The sequence below is a fragment of the Castor canadensis genome, chromosome 4 (assembly GCF_047511655.1).
Source record: "Castor canadensis chromosome 4, mCasCan1.hap1v2, whole genome shotgun sequence".
NCBI lineage: Eukaryota > Metazoa > Chordata > Mammalia > Rodentia > Castoridae > Castor > Castor canadensis.
The window spans coordinates 182,492,407-182,507,864 of record NC_133389.1 but is presented as its reverse complement, the minus strand read 5'-3'; the positions used below and the strand labels follow the sequence as shown (position 1 = coordinate 182,507,864).

Genomic DNA, 15,458 nt, shown 5'->3' with positions numbered 1-15,458 from the left:
ATTCTGAAATGTGATTTGGTATTAAAATTCGTTTTTTTCTTGAAGAGATGACTTTTTAATTCTTGGAGGAAAAAGGAGGCAAGAGAAGTGTTCAGCGCACACTGCTGGTTTCTGTGGTGGACAGGTGGACAGAGGCCTTACTGACACAAATAGCAGTGAGACTGCTTATGTGTCTTCAATGCAAAGTGTTGTTTCTGAAAGGTGACCAGACCTTGGCAAGGAAACAAAACAACAAAAACCCCCACTACATGCAAATTAGAAAAGTAAACAAGCCTACCTTTTGAACCTGATAGATCTACAGAGAAGAACAAAAGAAAACAGGAAGGAAACAGAAAATCAATTAAGGCAGCAGGAACCGCAGGAGAAAGACTCTGTAAATAATCAGAAATATGAGTAAAAGCCATATGGGGAAAAAATGATGACTACCGGTAAAATATGAACAAAAATGTGTGAAGTCTCATTGAAAGTGTCATTTCATCACTCACCTTACATTGATTTAGATATTCTGGTGAAACAGGGCACCCCACACAAACCTCTACTAGAATCCCAGTTATTCTAATGCACAAGTGTGAATAACCTATTGTTGCCATTAGTGGGAAATAGCAATGCTAATTTCTTTTCATAGTAATAAAGTTTAATGAAAAAGCACAGAAACGTAACTGTCAACTCACAAATAGTGTAGAAAGAGGCTTTGATGCTCTGATCCATGCAGACACATACAGACTACCAGGAAATTCCCCCAAAACACAGTGATGGTTAGAATGTAACTGAAATATTTAAAGAAGCTATAGGAGAACCTAGACAATGGCAAAAGTGTGTACCTCTCTCACTGTCATGGACAAACCTGGTTTGCTTCAGGGGCTTCTCCTAATCTCATTGTAAGTATAAGGCACTGCTCATTTGCACTATTCAACAAATCACGTAGAAATGCTATGGTTCTAGTCCTACGTGGGAGATCCCAGGTGAATATACCCAACATCATGACTCATAAACACAGCACTTCCTGCCAAAGGTTTGTCAAGTCAATCACAACAAGAAAGAAACACGCTGATCCCCATCTTTTTCTATCATGAGGTTCTCCTATGAAGTTTGAGGTCACCTGGGATTTGCAAAGAATGTCTGCACCTTATTCTCCCCTAGTGAATCCATTTAAAAGGAGTTCGCATCCTTTCAAACAGCCCATTGCACTGCTGATAGAGCCATTAGGGAGGCTCAGGGGGCTGGAGCAGCCTGGCTGGATAAAGTTCAGGCCCTGAGGCTTGATGACAGACCTGCACCCCAATACCACTCCCCTCACCACCTCTCTGCATACTCTGCAAGCTCTCCCAGGGGTCCCCAACTCTGGCCACCAGCTTGCCACCCTCTTTAGCCCCACCCCAGGTAGACTCAGCCCTGGGGGCCCATGGCAGATCAGACCTCTTCCTCAAGGAAGCCAGGCCTGCTGGACAGCACTGTGTGCACGAGAAAACAGGGATCGAGTTTCTCAATTCTTGCACCAAAGTACCAGCCGTGCTGGTTAAACACCAGTCTTCCAAACCATATTCAGTTCCCCTTAATCAACAACTTCAAATGCCAGTGCCTGGGCCATCAGATGGGTGAGCTCAAACAGTGCTTGCTGCTTCTATTAATAGCCAGGCCAGGAGAAGATGTGCACAGCAACCTGCAAGGAGCTGTGGATGTCAGGCTGCAGGCTCAGGCTGTTAGGCACACCCTCTCATTAACATGTCCACGTGTGGACAAACACGGGCACGTGTGCACACACAGCACAGACCAAGGACAGCTGCTTCTGCAGCGCCTGACAGTGTCGATTCTGTGTTTGAGGGGCTGCGCCTGGGATCTGGCACCTGGGAGACACTTGGCCTGTTTCCACTCGGAAAATGGCGAGGCCTTCCTCTGTTTCCCCTTTGCTATGGGTGCCTGCATGCTGGAAGGTAAACTTCCATCAAGAATTTTTGCAGGAGCATTTTGTAGCAAGTTGCTTAAATCATTATGCATATATGTAAATCGTTCTTATTCACAATTAAGGAGAGAATAAATTTTATCTAAGTGTATAATTAGGAAGATAGGCATGTATATACATATGATGAAATTCACTGTCACCTTGCTTTTGTGGAAATTTCACGTTGGCGTTTGTGGTAAAAGCTGCTTAGGACATGATTACTAACTCGGGCCTGAATACCTCCCCTTGCAAGGAAGTGGGGAGGGGAGGTGCTCCAGTTAAACCAGGGCCTTGGATGTTGCCGTGCAACTGGAAAGTCCAAATAATTAACAGAAAAATTCAGGAGTTTAAAATTCATGGTAAATCTTCCCGCTTAAAATGATAAAAGTGATTTGTAGGGGACCAGTGCTAGGAAAATGCTAACTTTGTGCTTCTCTGGGTGAAGGAAGAGAAAATGCACAAAAATGTTTTCAAGTTCTAAATTCTAAAAGCAAAATAACATAAAAACTAGAGCTAATGTACAACTTTGTGCTTACCACCAGGAGGGAAGACGTGGTGGGCTACCTTCAAATACTGGCTGAGTTTTCTGCACACGCAAACCCAGGACAGGCACTGCTCAGACACAGGAGAACTGTGTTGCTGGCCAGCCAGGAGGGTCACTTCCAGTCACTGAAGGAGAGTGGCCTGGCCTGTCTCTAAGAAGCCATGTCCCCGTTGTCCCCAGCACTGTGGGGACTGGCCTGCAGCTCACCTTCCCCTCCATCAGGACTGTGGTCTGACTCTCTTGACTGACCCCTTGGGCTGGGGTTCCCGGTACTCTGTGACTATTCTCATGCCACCTGGATGAGCATTCTCACCAAGTCAAGCCTGGCCACACCCCTCTTCTGCTTACACATCCCCTGGAGTGACAGTGAGCACCTCGGGCTGGTGGCCAGCCAGTCCTACAGGGAGCATGGCCAGCTTGGTCCTTGCTGGAAAGTGATAAGAAAAGAAACTGGAAACCCAGATTTTCATCTGAAATCTCAAGTGTTGAATATTGGTTACATGAGCTAAATCAGGACATCAGCCCTCTGCCAACATAACACATTCAAACCTTCCTAACGGGAAAAGCCACTCAGGGTGGGCTTGGAGTAGATGGTTCCACGTTGTCTTAAAAGCATGGAAAAGCTTGCCACCCAACATGAGCTCAAGAGCCCGCAGGCTTGTCAGAAATGGCTCCTGGCTCCTGGCCCCTGCTTGAGATTTTGAAAACCAGCAGCAAACAACCTGGACTGTCGCTCAGCCCAGGAGGCAGTTTCTTCCATAGTTACTTCACCCACGATGTTTATTCTGTTCTCTGTGTCACTGTTCAACACTGTGAAAATCTCAGGGAAAATATTTTTTAAATGAAACAAGTCAGCCAGTTTAAAAAAAAAAAAATCCACCTGTTCTTCCCTGTTTTAATTCAGACTAGACTTCGGTCAACAGGCCCTGAAGCTCAGACCCAGCACCTTTTGGCTCCTCAGCCACAAAGCTGGACTCAGGAGATCTCTGCAGACCCATATCGGCTATGTGCACCCCCGGCCTGACCTTGACCAAAAGCCACACATGCAAACATATTCCACCCAGGAGCAACGTGAAGAGGACAGGTACGTCTGCATTTGCACACTGTGCTGAAAATTAAACCTACTGTGGGAAGAACCAACCGAGGGCCCCCCGGGTTACCTCCTTCTGCTGCCGCTCCAGCTCCTTCATTCGGATGTCTCGAGCCTCCGCCCGGGCTGCTCGCTTCGCAGCAAGCCTGGCCTCCGCCTGAAACACACCGGAAATCATGTTAGGAAACAGAGCAGCTGGCCCTCCGGGTAGATGGTTAACGATGCTGTCAGGAGAAAATCTTGTTTAGGATTTAATGAACATAAGGCAATGAATCACAGACTTGTAGGAATTACAACGGCACTGGTGAAACAGCCATTGAGCATTCAGTAGTCCCCTTATCCATGGCTTCACTTTCTGTGGGTTCGGTTAGTTACCTGTGGCCCACTAAGGTTCAAAAACACTAAATGGGACAGGTGCCAGTGGCTCATGCCTGTCATCCTACATACTCAGGAGGCAGAGATCAGGAGGATGGAAGTTCAAAGCAAGCCTGGGCAAATAGTTTGTGAGACCCTATCTAAAAAAAAAGAGCTGAGGAGTGGCTCAAGATGTAGGCCCTGAGTTCGAACTCCAGTACCACTAGGTAGCCCGAGTAGATCTTGAACTTGTTATTGTAGCCCAGACTGGCCTTGAACTCTTGATTCTTTTGCTTCAGGCCCCCTAGTGCTAGGGTTACAGAGGTGAGCCACCACACCTGGCCCTGATTTCTTTCTAAATTCCAAATTGAGTATTGACCTGTCACGGAGGCTGGCTCATGTATGACCTCATCTATAACAGGTTTCATTCCTGTGTTTTCTTAATGAATCTAGCCAGGGTGTTTCAAATCAAGTAGTGTCAAAAATCAAAACTGGAGCTGGGGCGTGACTCAGTGGTAGAGTGCTCACTTGACAATGCAAAGCCCTAGGTGGGTTCCATTCCCAACACTGAAAAAATAGAATCCCAGATACATGGGAACTCTGATACTTCATTGCCTCTTCTGAAGATTCCAGACCACATGCACCTGTTAAAGGGCCTCTCAAGGCCTGAAAAAGATCCCAGCGCTGGAGAAGGGGGGAGAAGAAGGCTCCTCAGGTTGTCATCACCCATACACTATAATCCAGCCATAGGCCAGTCAAATGACACCGTCCACAACAAGTGCAGCCACTTCCCCAGCGCTTGGGTTGGGAGGCACAGGACTCGGCTTGGTGCCTGCTGGCTCCTTTCTGGACTGACATAGACTGGACAAGAGTTTTGACAGCAGCCTTGGCCCATGAGCGTGGGTGGGGAGGAGTAGGGAGGGAGATAGGGGAAAGAAAGGGGAGGAGAGGAGTAAGAATACAAGGAAGAGGAAAGGCTGGAAGGACAGGGCCACCAGAGAGGGCAGAGGGAGAAAGTTGTGTAGTCTGCAGAGTTCTAGGACAATCCCCAAGAATCTCGTCCTCCTGGTGTGGACACCCTGTATGGACCTTCCCCTGGAGTGTGGGCCAGTCAGTGAATATGATGACATTACTCCTGTGGTTATGTTACATTGTGTGGCAAAGAGAAGAAACATATAAATAACCCAGGTGCTTTATCAGCTGACTGAGTTAAGCAAAGGGGAACTGCTTGGTGGCCTGCCCCAATCAAGCAAGCCCTCTAAAAGAAGAGCCAAGAGGTTGGAGAAAGCCTTTTGTTAGTCTTGAGAAAGCTATCACATGGGAGAAGCTTATGAAGGGGCCTAAGTGCAGGTGACAGCCATCAGAAACAGGGGACCTCAGTCCTATAACTCTAAGGACCTGAACTCTGCCAACCACCAGGTGGGCTTTGGAAGAGGACTCTGACCTCCAGAAAGACCCCAGGCTGGCTGACACCAAGTGTCACCAAATGAGGCCCAGAGAGCGACCAAGAAGGCTGGGCCACACTCCTGACCCTAGGAGGGTCACAGATGGGCACTCTTCTAAGCCGTGAGTCTCTGGGTATTTGTTACACATTAGTCGATGATCAGTAAGAGGTGCGGTCTGAGATGACCCCTGCCCCACAGTGCCAGCCTCCTGGGAACTGGGGGGAGTCGGGCACCTGCACAGTTCTTCCCCCTGCCTCCCCGTGCCAGCCTGCCCATCTGGTTCCCTGTGCCACCTGGTCATGTGCACCTACTACCTGGAGGCTCCCCTCAGAACGGGGTTCCCATCACGGTCCACTTCAACCTAACACGCCTGCCCTGTTCTTGAGGGTAGTGGTGCTGAAAGACTAAAATCCAGCAGCCCTGCCTGGAGGGCCTGGCCCCAGATTGATAAAGGAGCCCCATGAATGAAGCCAGTTATGGAACAGGTTATATATGAGGACACAAGCAAGCTGATCCTCCTCCCCTCACACAGGTACACTGTGCTGACTGTCACCTTAGATAAGAATTTAGAAAGGAGATCAATTTGTAATTCATTATCATTTCAGATCCTTGCAGACACCACCATGTAAAGCACGTATAACTTTCACATGACTCATCTATGGAGACAAAGGGCTCGTAATACAGGAAGTGGTGACAATCATCTTGTTCCCTGGAATCTGCCAACTAAAACTCAACAGACACACGAGCCCAACACTGAAACTGGTCCAACACCTATGAGTGGCCTGTGCACGTCTTCATGAGCACAAAACTCAACTTGTCACATAGCTCTTGACACTTGCTTGAGATGCCCCAAAGAATCATAGAGAGCAGGTGTAGTGGTTCATGCCTGTAATCCCAGCTACTTGGGAGGAAGAGGTAGAAAGATCATGGTCCTAGCAAAAGCATGATATCCTATCTGAAAAGCAAACTGAAACCAAAAGGACTGGGGGCATGGTTCAAGTGGTAGAGCCCTTGTCTAGATGAGCACAAGGCCCCAAGTTCAATCCCCAGTACCACCAAAAAAAAAAAAAAAAAAGAAAAGAAAAAAGTAGGGTTCCAGTGGCTCATGCCTATAACCCTAGCTACTCAAGAGGCAGAGATGAGGAGGATCACAGTTCAAAGCCAGCCTAGGCAAATAGTTTGTGAGACCCTATCTCAAAAAAAACCTATCACAAAAAAAGGGCTGGTAGAGTGGCTCAAGGTGTAGGCTCTGAGTTCAAACCCCAGTACTGCAAAAAACCAAAAAATAAAAATTGTACAGAGCTTCAATACAGTTCACTCTATTCAGAGACGGCAGTGGATCAGAGTACAGCCACTGTGACATCACCAGGGAAAGTGCTGGACTAAGCCATTAAATAAAAAGTACCAAGCAGCTGAGGTCCATCATGGCCACAAACTCTAGCCTGCTTTCCTCCACGTTCAGCATGAAGCCCAGGCCTGCTCTCAAGGTGCCAAATGTCCGGGCGGGAGTCCTCTGGGCTGGGGTGTCTTAGGCCAGTGCCCTGGTGGGGCAGAAAGAGCCTTCCTGGATCCATGCTTTTGTGAAACACAAAACTGCATGCTTGAGGTCACAGTGTGTCAGACTGCATTAACAGTTTACAAATGTGTCCTTTCACTTTCTGTACTCAGCTTGTAGGGAACCAAGGACAGCTTCCTGACCATCACCAACCAGCAGGGACCACACGAGCTCACACAGCACTACTGTCTGGGACAGCCAGGGCAGTTTGGGTCCCCAGTCACCAGTGACACAGGCAAAGGCATGGGAGACATGGAATAAAGGGGAGGAAAGTGAGGGGGGGCTGCTCTCAGGGAGAGCTCTGCCCACTCCAAAAGCCAAGGAAGGCTGGGGTCTTGCCAGATCTGAGCCTAAGCTGAACCCTGAGTAAAGTGCAGAGAGCCAGGGCTGGGGGCTGGGGCAATGAGGGGCCCCGAAGGCTGGAGGGCCTGGGCTTTAGGCTCTGGCTTTCAGTTTCTTTATCTGGAATCTAAGATGCAGAATTCTAAGGAATTCAGAACGGCTGAGGCTTTTAAGCGAGAACACAGCATGCTTGGGAGACAGAGGTAGATGGGTCACAAGTTCAAGACCAGTCTGGACTACATATTGAGACCCTGTCTCAACAAACCAAAACCTCTAAAAAAAGAAAACTACCCTGGCAGCAGGGACTGGGACGGAGAGGACCACGTGAGCGACTTCAGAGCCTGCCTCTGCACGCGGGCTGGCAGAACTGCACTCGAAGATCAAGCTTGAGTTAGCTTAAGGCTACAGGGCACAGCAGTGAGGGAGAAAGACACTGGAGGGAAAGTCAGAAGCCCAAAGGCCAGGGGAGTCTTGGAGAAGAACCTGCCACCTCTGCCAGGCCCGAGGCTGTGGTACCAGATGCTGATGTATGCCTGAGCTTTCTCACACATGCTGCATATGGATGCCTGCTAGCCTCAAGGGCCTGGGCGACTCCGAAGTCAGAGGATGCCCTAGATTATCCCCTCTCCAACTCCCCCGCCTCGTGGGAGAAGACAGCGACCAAATGAGCTGCAAGGATAGAACATATAAGAAAAAATAGGTAGAGGTATGGAATTTAGGATACAGAGCACAAACTGCATAGCGCTTCAAAAAAAAAAAAAAAGTTAGAAGACAAGACTGCACAAGCTCCTAACACTCCCACATATCCTGTCCCTTGAAGTCTCTCCTTAGCTCCCATGGTGCCTGGAAACCCCCTCTGTGGACTGACTGACAACAGCATTCCTTCTCTGCCACCTCGGGGCACTCTCAGCAACAGCTCTGACTCCAGCAGCTTCCTGGCTCAGCCCTCAGTGTGCACCTGGCCCCATGTGCTCCCTTCCCAGGGAGAGGTGGCCCAGCGTGGTGGCACTCAGGATCTTGGGAAGCCTTCTGCTCTTCCCAAGGCCCAATTGCCACCCCCCATACACACACACACACACACACACACACACACACACACACACACACACACACACCATGATGGGATCCTCAGAGGTTGGGTCTGAACCCTGAGGTCGGAGCTCCTGACTAACCCAACACAATCCCATCTTTGCTGAGGGACATCTGGAGCATTTAAGGATGAAATGGTATGATCTCTCTCATAGGTCTTAAGTAACCTGGGTGTGGGAGTGGGGGAGGATGGAAATGGCTCTAAGTGGATGAACATTGTCGGGGGGAGAGGGAGGGAGATATGTGGCTCTTTAAACCAGGGGCTCGCCTATAATCCTGGCTACTCAGGAAGCAGGGATCAGAAGGATGAGGTTCCAGGCCAGCCCTGAGCAAACAGTTCTTGAGACCCTATCTTGAAAAAAGGGCTGGTGGAGTGGCTTAAGCGGTAAGAGTGCCTGCCCAGCAAGTGTGAGACCTTGAGTTCAAGCCCCAGTGCTGCCAAAAAAATAAATAAACAACAGGGGCTCTCAACTGTCACCCCAGAAGAGCACCAGTCATCCCTGGGGACTCATTAGAAATACAGCCTAAATCAGCTGAGTCAGAGCCTCAGGGAGGCACAGCTATGCTTGCTTCATAAGCATGCAAGCACAGTGTGCTGGTGCTCAGGATCTTTGATGATTTTCATTAAAAAAAAAGTTAAAAATTAAAGTGAAAGAAAGGAAGGAAGTCAGGATGCCCCAAACCAAACCCATGCTTGCTTGCTGCTGCTAGAAGATGGCCATGGTTCTGCTGATTTGCTAGGAAGTGCAGCTGTGCTGGCGCCCTGAGCTCCCCTCTCAGTCCCCAGGCCAGGCAGGGCAGGGACAGAAGCCCACAGGGCTGGGCTCCTTTGATGGGCCCCAGCCTGCTGGCTTCTCAGAACTCCCACAACTCCTGGTCCCAAATGCAAGTTGCATCTCCCCTTACAGGGGACACAGCCAGCCCTCCCTCCAGTGTGTTGCAGGCTCTGGCCTGAGAGCCCACAAATTGGGTTTTACAGGTACTGGATATCTCCAAACTTGCCTCATTACGAAAACTCCACAAAGCTGGAGAAAGAAGTCCTTCACCAGGATGTAAGAGAAAGCCCTGGACAAAGATGGCAGTCTAGGAGCCCTCCCACACCTTCTCACACCCTCCCACTGCCCAGCCACACACACATGGCTTCCCTTTGTCCTGGTCCTCATGCCTGTGGCAGGGGTATGTGAGCAGTAGCAGAAACTGCCTAAGGGTCGGCTCAGCCCCAAAACCCTGAACTCCAACTCCAGTGACAGCTGGGGACCCTAACAGCTCACAAGGTATCCCTGTGGCTCCTATCTGGAGCCACCACAGTGCACTTCAAAGACTAGACACATGACCAGTAGTGTGAGTAGAGGCCCTGACTGCTCAGAGGATGAGGTTTTCCAGGAGGCCTGCCTCATATTTTTCAAAAGTCCCATTCTATCCCCAGGGATGCTGGCTCTGACACACATTTCCTGGGCCTTGACGCTTTTCAGGGACATATGCCTAGTGGAGAAGCCTACATCCCACGCCCTCCCTCTCACCCGACAACCACGTAGCAGTGATGCCAGGGGTTGAGGGTTCTAGAGAAGCTGGAGGAATTTATAGGTCACAGCTCTCAGGCCATTCTTGAGAAATGAGATTGAGTAGGTCTTAAATCACTTTCTCCACCAGGCTGAGGAAGCCCTGTGGCTCAAAAAGCCAGCCCTCACCTACAGCAGGGCGCAGTGCACGCTTACTGCACAGGGCAGTGTGCAACTCAGAAACTGAAATGTGCTCTGGAGGGGAATGGTGACATTCTGCAACAGTTGACTTAAGAAGTCTGTCACCATATGTTAGGAACACCAAAGGAGAGCATACTGGACTGTGTGGACCAGCAAATGAGGGGACTCTGTTGCCTCTCTGGTCTGCTTCTCAAATGCTGGATAGAAATGACGCCCCATGAGCCTGTTCAGAGACAGGACCACTGTCTCACTCATACAGCACTCTGTACACAGGAGGAGGTTTTCATACTAACCATGCACATTCATTTTAGCCTCTGGGTTCTAGAATCAAGCAGAATTGAACAACCAGTAGCATTTTTACCAGGCCCTGTGATAGAAGTATTATTTATAACCTCTTCAGGAAAGGTTTAAGGATGTATTTAAAGTTCACTAGTGTAAGTGTAACAGGAACATTGGTGCAGTTGAAGCCTGAAGCAGAAAGAACGAACTGGCTTTGTTTAGGGACAGGCAGGGCCCCCCCATCCTAAAAGAGGAGGGAATTAAGCTCCTGGTGGAGCAGTGTGGACTCCACCTGGGTGTAGAACACACTTGGAAGCCTGTGTTAGCATGACTGACGTCCCACGGGGGTTTCCAGCCTGGGGTGGATGGATGCTGCAGGGTGACAAAGAATCCCCTTCCTGAGTTGCCTTAGCAACAGGAAGTGGCACTAGCCACCCACTTTTGTTTCTACGGAAACCCCCACCCCTCCAAAACAGTCTCCAAAAACAGTCTGCTATTCCGTGCACCAAGTGGAATGGGTAAAGAAGTGGGAAAGAGTGAGCACAGGCCAGCACCTCCACAACAGTGGCCGAAGCTGGCCTCTGTTCCATGGACCCACTGCCTGTGTGTCCTTCGGCTGCCATACGCATTTCATTTCAGTCTCAAAAGAAATGCTCACTTGTCCAAAACCCTGCATAGGGGAGTCATTCCCAGTGAGCTCCCCTGTAACAGGAACCCTGCTCTTCAAGGCTGTGACCTTGCGTGGGGGACACGCTGGGGAGGCAGCGGTCCATGGTGGGAGTGTCCACTCAGAGAGCACTGGAAACACTGGGGGCTCATGGCGTTTGGGGGCAGGGTCAGGTCCGTCAATCACACGGACTGGGAAGAGCATTCCCATAAAAACCCCGGTATAACTCTTGGATCTATACACTAATCCCAACTTTCAAAGACTGAAGATGTGCGTTACATGGTTCAAACACATATCACCACTCTGCAGGTGCCACTGTCATGGAAGGTGAGGGAAGACCACACCTGGTTCTGCTCGGAGCTTTCCCAACAGCTGGATCTGGCACAGATGTCAGCTCACAGCAGCAGCATCGGGGTCTCAGCCTGCCATACCCGCCCCTGCCACCAGGATGCCAGGCACGGGACTGCATGAGCATCTGACTGCTGTGTTCCTACACCTGGAAGTTCTCACTACTGGGGATTGAACCCAGGGCCTCAGGCTTGCTAGGTGTACTCTGCCACTTGAGTGATAGGACATCCCAGTCCTTTTGCTTTTTAGTTTCTTTTTAAGATAGGGTTTCCTGCTTTTGCCCAACATCCTTAGACCATGATCCTCCTACCTCTTCCTCCTGAGTAGCTGGGACCACAGGTGTGTTCCACTATACCTGGCTTAAAATTAAAATCCTGTGTGGGTTCATTTGAACAAAGTAATAAAGATGTTAAGCAACTTAGTTATTTAAAAAAAAAAAAAAGGCTTTAGGTCTGACAGAGCTGAGAACACAGCTTTGATACTTCTGATTGGAGTGGGTTCTGTGTCTCTCCACACCCTGCATGACAGAAAGTGGCCATGTTTGCTGAAGCAGCCCTGCAGGGCTTGGAGGTCAGGCTGGGTGCTTAGGCCACACTTTCATCAGTGCACTCAGACACTCAAAGATCTGAAGGACAGAAAGGTAAAGGCTAAAGTTCAACTTCATTTTTGCCTTTTGCATTATGTACTTGTTTATTGATTTTGGTGGTACTGGGGTTTGAACTCAGGGCCTCAAGCTTGCTAAGCAAATGCTCGACCACTTGACAACTTCACCAGCCCTTTTTATTTTAAGCGCTATGTTTCTATCAAAATTAACTCAGGTGCATTACAGACTCTGAAGCAGCTACCTTGCAAGGCTGCTCCTTGCTGGGCCCACAGGCTCTGAGAAGCTGCACACTGCCCTCTGCACTTGGGGGGACCCAGTGGACAAGTCCAAGAGTGCCAGGGGCCGACTCCCTCTCTCAGCCGTGTCTGCAGCATTTTGGATAGGGATCAGGTGGAGACTGTCCAGAAGGGAGTCTGGAGACCTGGCCGCCAGCCTGGGCTCCACACACACCAAGTATGGAGCTTGGAGAAGTTACTTAACTGTTGAACATCAGTCCCCGTTATAGGAGCGTGTGTGTGTGTGGCGGTGAGGGGAGGAGGGTGCTGGCTACGTAATCTCAAAGTGCTTCCTTCCCCTCCAAAATTCAACATCTATGTGATAAACAAGAGTTTCCTTATTCCTGAAATTCTGCTTCTCTCTGCCACAGCGGACTTAGCCATACACTGAGATTTCCAGAGCATCTGTTTCCCGCTCTGCTACTGGAAAGCTCATGGTTTTGCTCTTCAGAATAAAAAATGATTTTGGAGAGCTTCACTCACTAAAATAATGAACACATGACTTGGGAACAAATGATGATGTTACTTCACTGAGTGCCATGGCTGTTCAAACTTCACAACACAATCTTGGGCTCAGCAGCCACCTGTCCTGACACCGCACATAACTTCCGTGCTCATGAAGCCCTCTCGCTTTCATTTTAATTTTTCTTTTTTTTTGAGATGAATGAAATCTTTGCATTTCCTTCAATAGCCTCAACATGCTGCAAACACTAGAAGAGCCCTGACTAACATGGATGTGTGGGACTGACAGGTGAGGGGCCTCACCTGTATCACTTCCTCTCCAGGTGACAGGTTCCCTCCAGTCACCTTGGTTCCACTTCAAATTGTCCCACAAAACCCACACCTTTAAGGGTTCACCAATCTTAGTGCCCCTCAGAATAAGGCTGAAAGCCCCAGCAGTACAGGGCTTCCTGCTTGAGGCGCTGAACACCTTACGACAACCTCTCCTACTCCATGTGGCACTCCTGGGAACAGCTACGAGAGACCACGTTCCTCTCAAAATTAACTCAGATGAATTACAGATTCTAAAGTTATCATGAAACCATCTCTCTACCCCCAGTGAGCTCATCTGTTTGGGCGGGGGTGGGAGAAAAAAGGCTTAAATGGCTGATTTCTGGGTGCAGGTGGCTATTAAGCAATTGTTAAGATGTCTGTATGTGAAGAAAAATAGGCTTCTGCAACTCTCATTTCTACTATTTATTTCCTTATTTAGAATAATAAGGTTCATTCAATATTGTCTTGTCTGAAAAGTACCAGATACAGAAGAATTTGAGAAAATGAAGACTTCTCACACACACTCAGGTGCAATTTTCTTGGAGGAAGAGGGGGAAGGAATAGGCTTCAGGGTCTTTCACTTTCTTTTTTTTTTTGGTGAAAGAGTTTTTTTTTTATTATTCATATATTCATATGTGCATACATTGTTTAGGTCATTTCTTCCTCTTGATCCACCCCCTCATCCTTCACTTTCCTGGTGGCCCTACAGGGTGGGCATCTCTGCACTGTGCCTACTTATCTTTCCTTGTCTGTCCGAGGACTTGTGTCCTACAAGGCAAAAGAAACCCTTTCCCCAAAGAAGCAAAGAGAAGCTGAGGGCAGTGGTGACAACAGGGATGACGGCGGGGGTAGCTTGTTGCACATTTACCACCCGTATACAGTATACAGAGGTGGCCCTTGTCGGCACCAGTTTCACCCCAGCAGTCATGGGTCTGAGCTGGCTCCACCACCTCCCACCAACTTTCTGAGTCTCAGCTTCCTCCTTATCTGTAAAAGGGAGCTGAGAAACCTGTATCTTCCAAAGGGTTATGGCTCAGGAAGAACTTCTACACAGATCTGTTCTAGGCTGCTCAGCAGAGGGCTGGTAAATTTAGCTACCTTACTACTCGAGCAGCACCTCCTATGCCAGCTACTGATCCAGCAGCATAAATGCCATGCAATCTCAGCTGAGAAGTTCAGAAGCTCAAGCAAAGTCAAGCAGAGTCGCAGTGCTGAGATAGATGGGAGACGCCCACCTGCGGGGCCGCCTAGAAAATGAAGGAGGTGGATTTCCCAGTCTGATCATGAAGCCCCCTCCTCACTCCTCTTCCTCCAGGAAAACTACACTTCCCCTTGCCACAGATAACAAAAAAGACACCAGGATCAGAAACAATGTGGCTTTAAAAATCTCCATTTTACAAACATATAAAGGAAACATTTTGGTTCAAGTTAAAAGTAAATCCTCCTTGTAGTTACTTAAGGCAAATTACTTCTCTGTTACAAAGTAGTATTTTAGATATAAGGAAAAACTAAGGAGGTTTTAAAGCTATCAAGTTACAAGATCAAGGAGAAACCTGGAAACACAGGAACACCCACCCTCCCCAAAATGAATGACATATATTTGCATTGCTTGGTGTCTTTGTTGTCCTTTCATTTTAACCAACCTTCCTTCCTTCCTCCCTCTCTCCCTTCCTTTCTTTCTTTCTTTTGGTTTATTGTTCTGGAATTCGGCCTGAGGGACAGGGCCTTAATAGAGATCTGCAATCACATAGCAATTTTGGATTATTCCATTTTGGATGGATTCAAAATAATGAGAAGTGTGGTGGTACACACCTGCAATCCCAGCACTCGAGGCTGAGGGAGGAGATCGTGAGTTTGAAGCCAGTTTGGGCTACATAGCCAGACCCTATCTGGCTATGTATTGTTTAATTCAGGAGAAAGAAGCTAATTCATTTAATTTTATCTAGATATTTAGAATAATGAAAGTTCTAATTAAGTAAATCCATTTTATGAAAATGAGTTTCTTCATTTAAAAAAAATACGCTAAAATTTAAGAGGTCTCCAGTTAAAAACAATAAGGTAATAAAAATTCCTCTTGTCCTCACCCCAGGTCTAACATACAGTATGCCAGGCTTCTTGGCTGGCAACAGAGGGTCGTAATCTACACGGTACGGCCTCTGGGCTCCAAGGCTAACGTTTTAGATGTGAGCCGATATTTTGGAGACACTGGCATGTGAGCAACCAGTCATAAACAATTCTTGTGCTGAGTCACATGGCCGATTTTTCAGGGATAGGAAATTCCTCTTGAACATTGCCTTTTGAGGAGCAAAGGCACTGCACCAACGCGTAGTCTGGCAGTTCTGCTGGGACTGGCTAAAAAGTTCACTCTCATCAGGTAGCACTCCAATCAGCTGCACTGCAAACACTTTTGCAACTATAAATAACCCAATTTCCTGTGCTTCGGGTAAGCGGCA

At 48.4% G+C, this 15,458-nt stretch overlaps 1 protein-coding gene across 34 annotated transcripts in view; it reads right to left on the bottom strand.

The window, feature by feature from the left end:
• Positions 1-15,458, bottom strand: part of Lrrfip1 (LRR binding FLII interacting protein 1) — a 131,339-nt gene that overhangs the window by 55,666 nt on the left and 60,215 nt on the right. For 24 of the 34 annotated variants that reach the window (XM_074072104.1, XM_074072106.1, XM_074072105.1 and 21 more), the window contains exons 2-3: positions 3,644-3,730; positions 278-295 (exon numbers count right to left, since the gene is read on the bottom strand). In XM_074072104.1, the coding sequence (XP_073928205.1) occupies positions 278-295; positions 3,644-3,730 (105 nt within the window). The remainder of the gene's footprint in view (positions 1-277; positions 296-3,643; positions 3,731-15,458) is intronic. The other 10 variants (XM_074072107.1, XM_074072095.1, XM_074072103.1 and 7 more) reach the window with 1 other exon arrangement.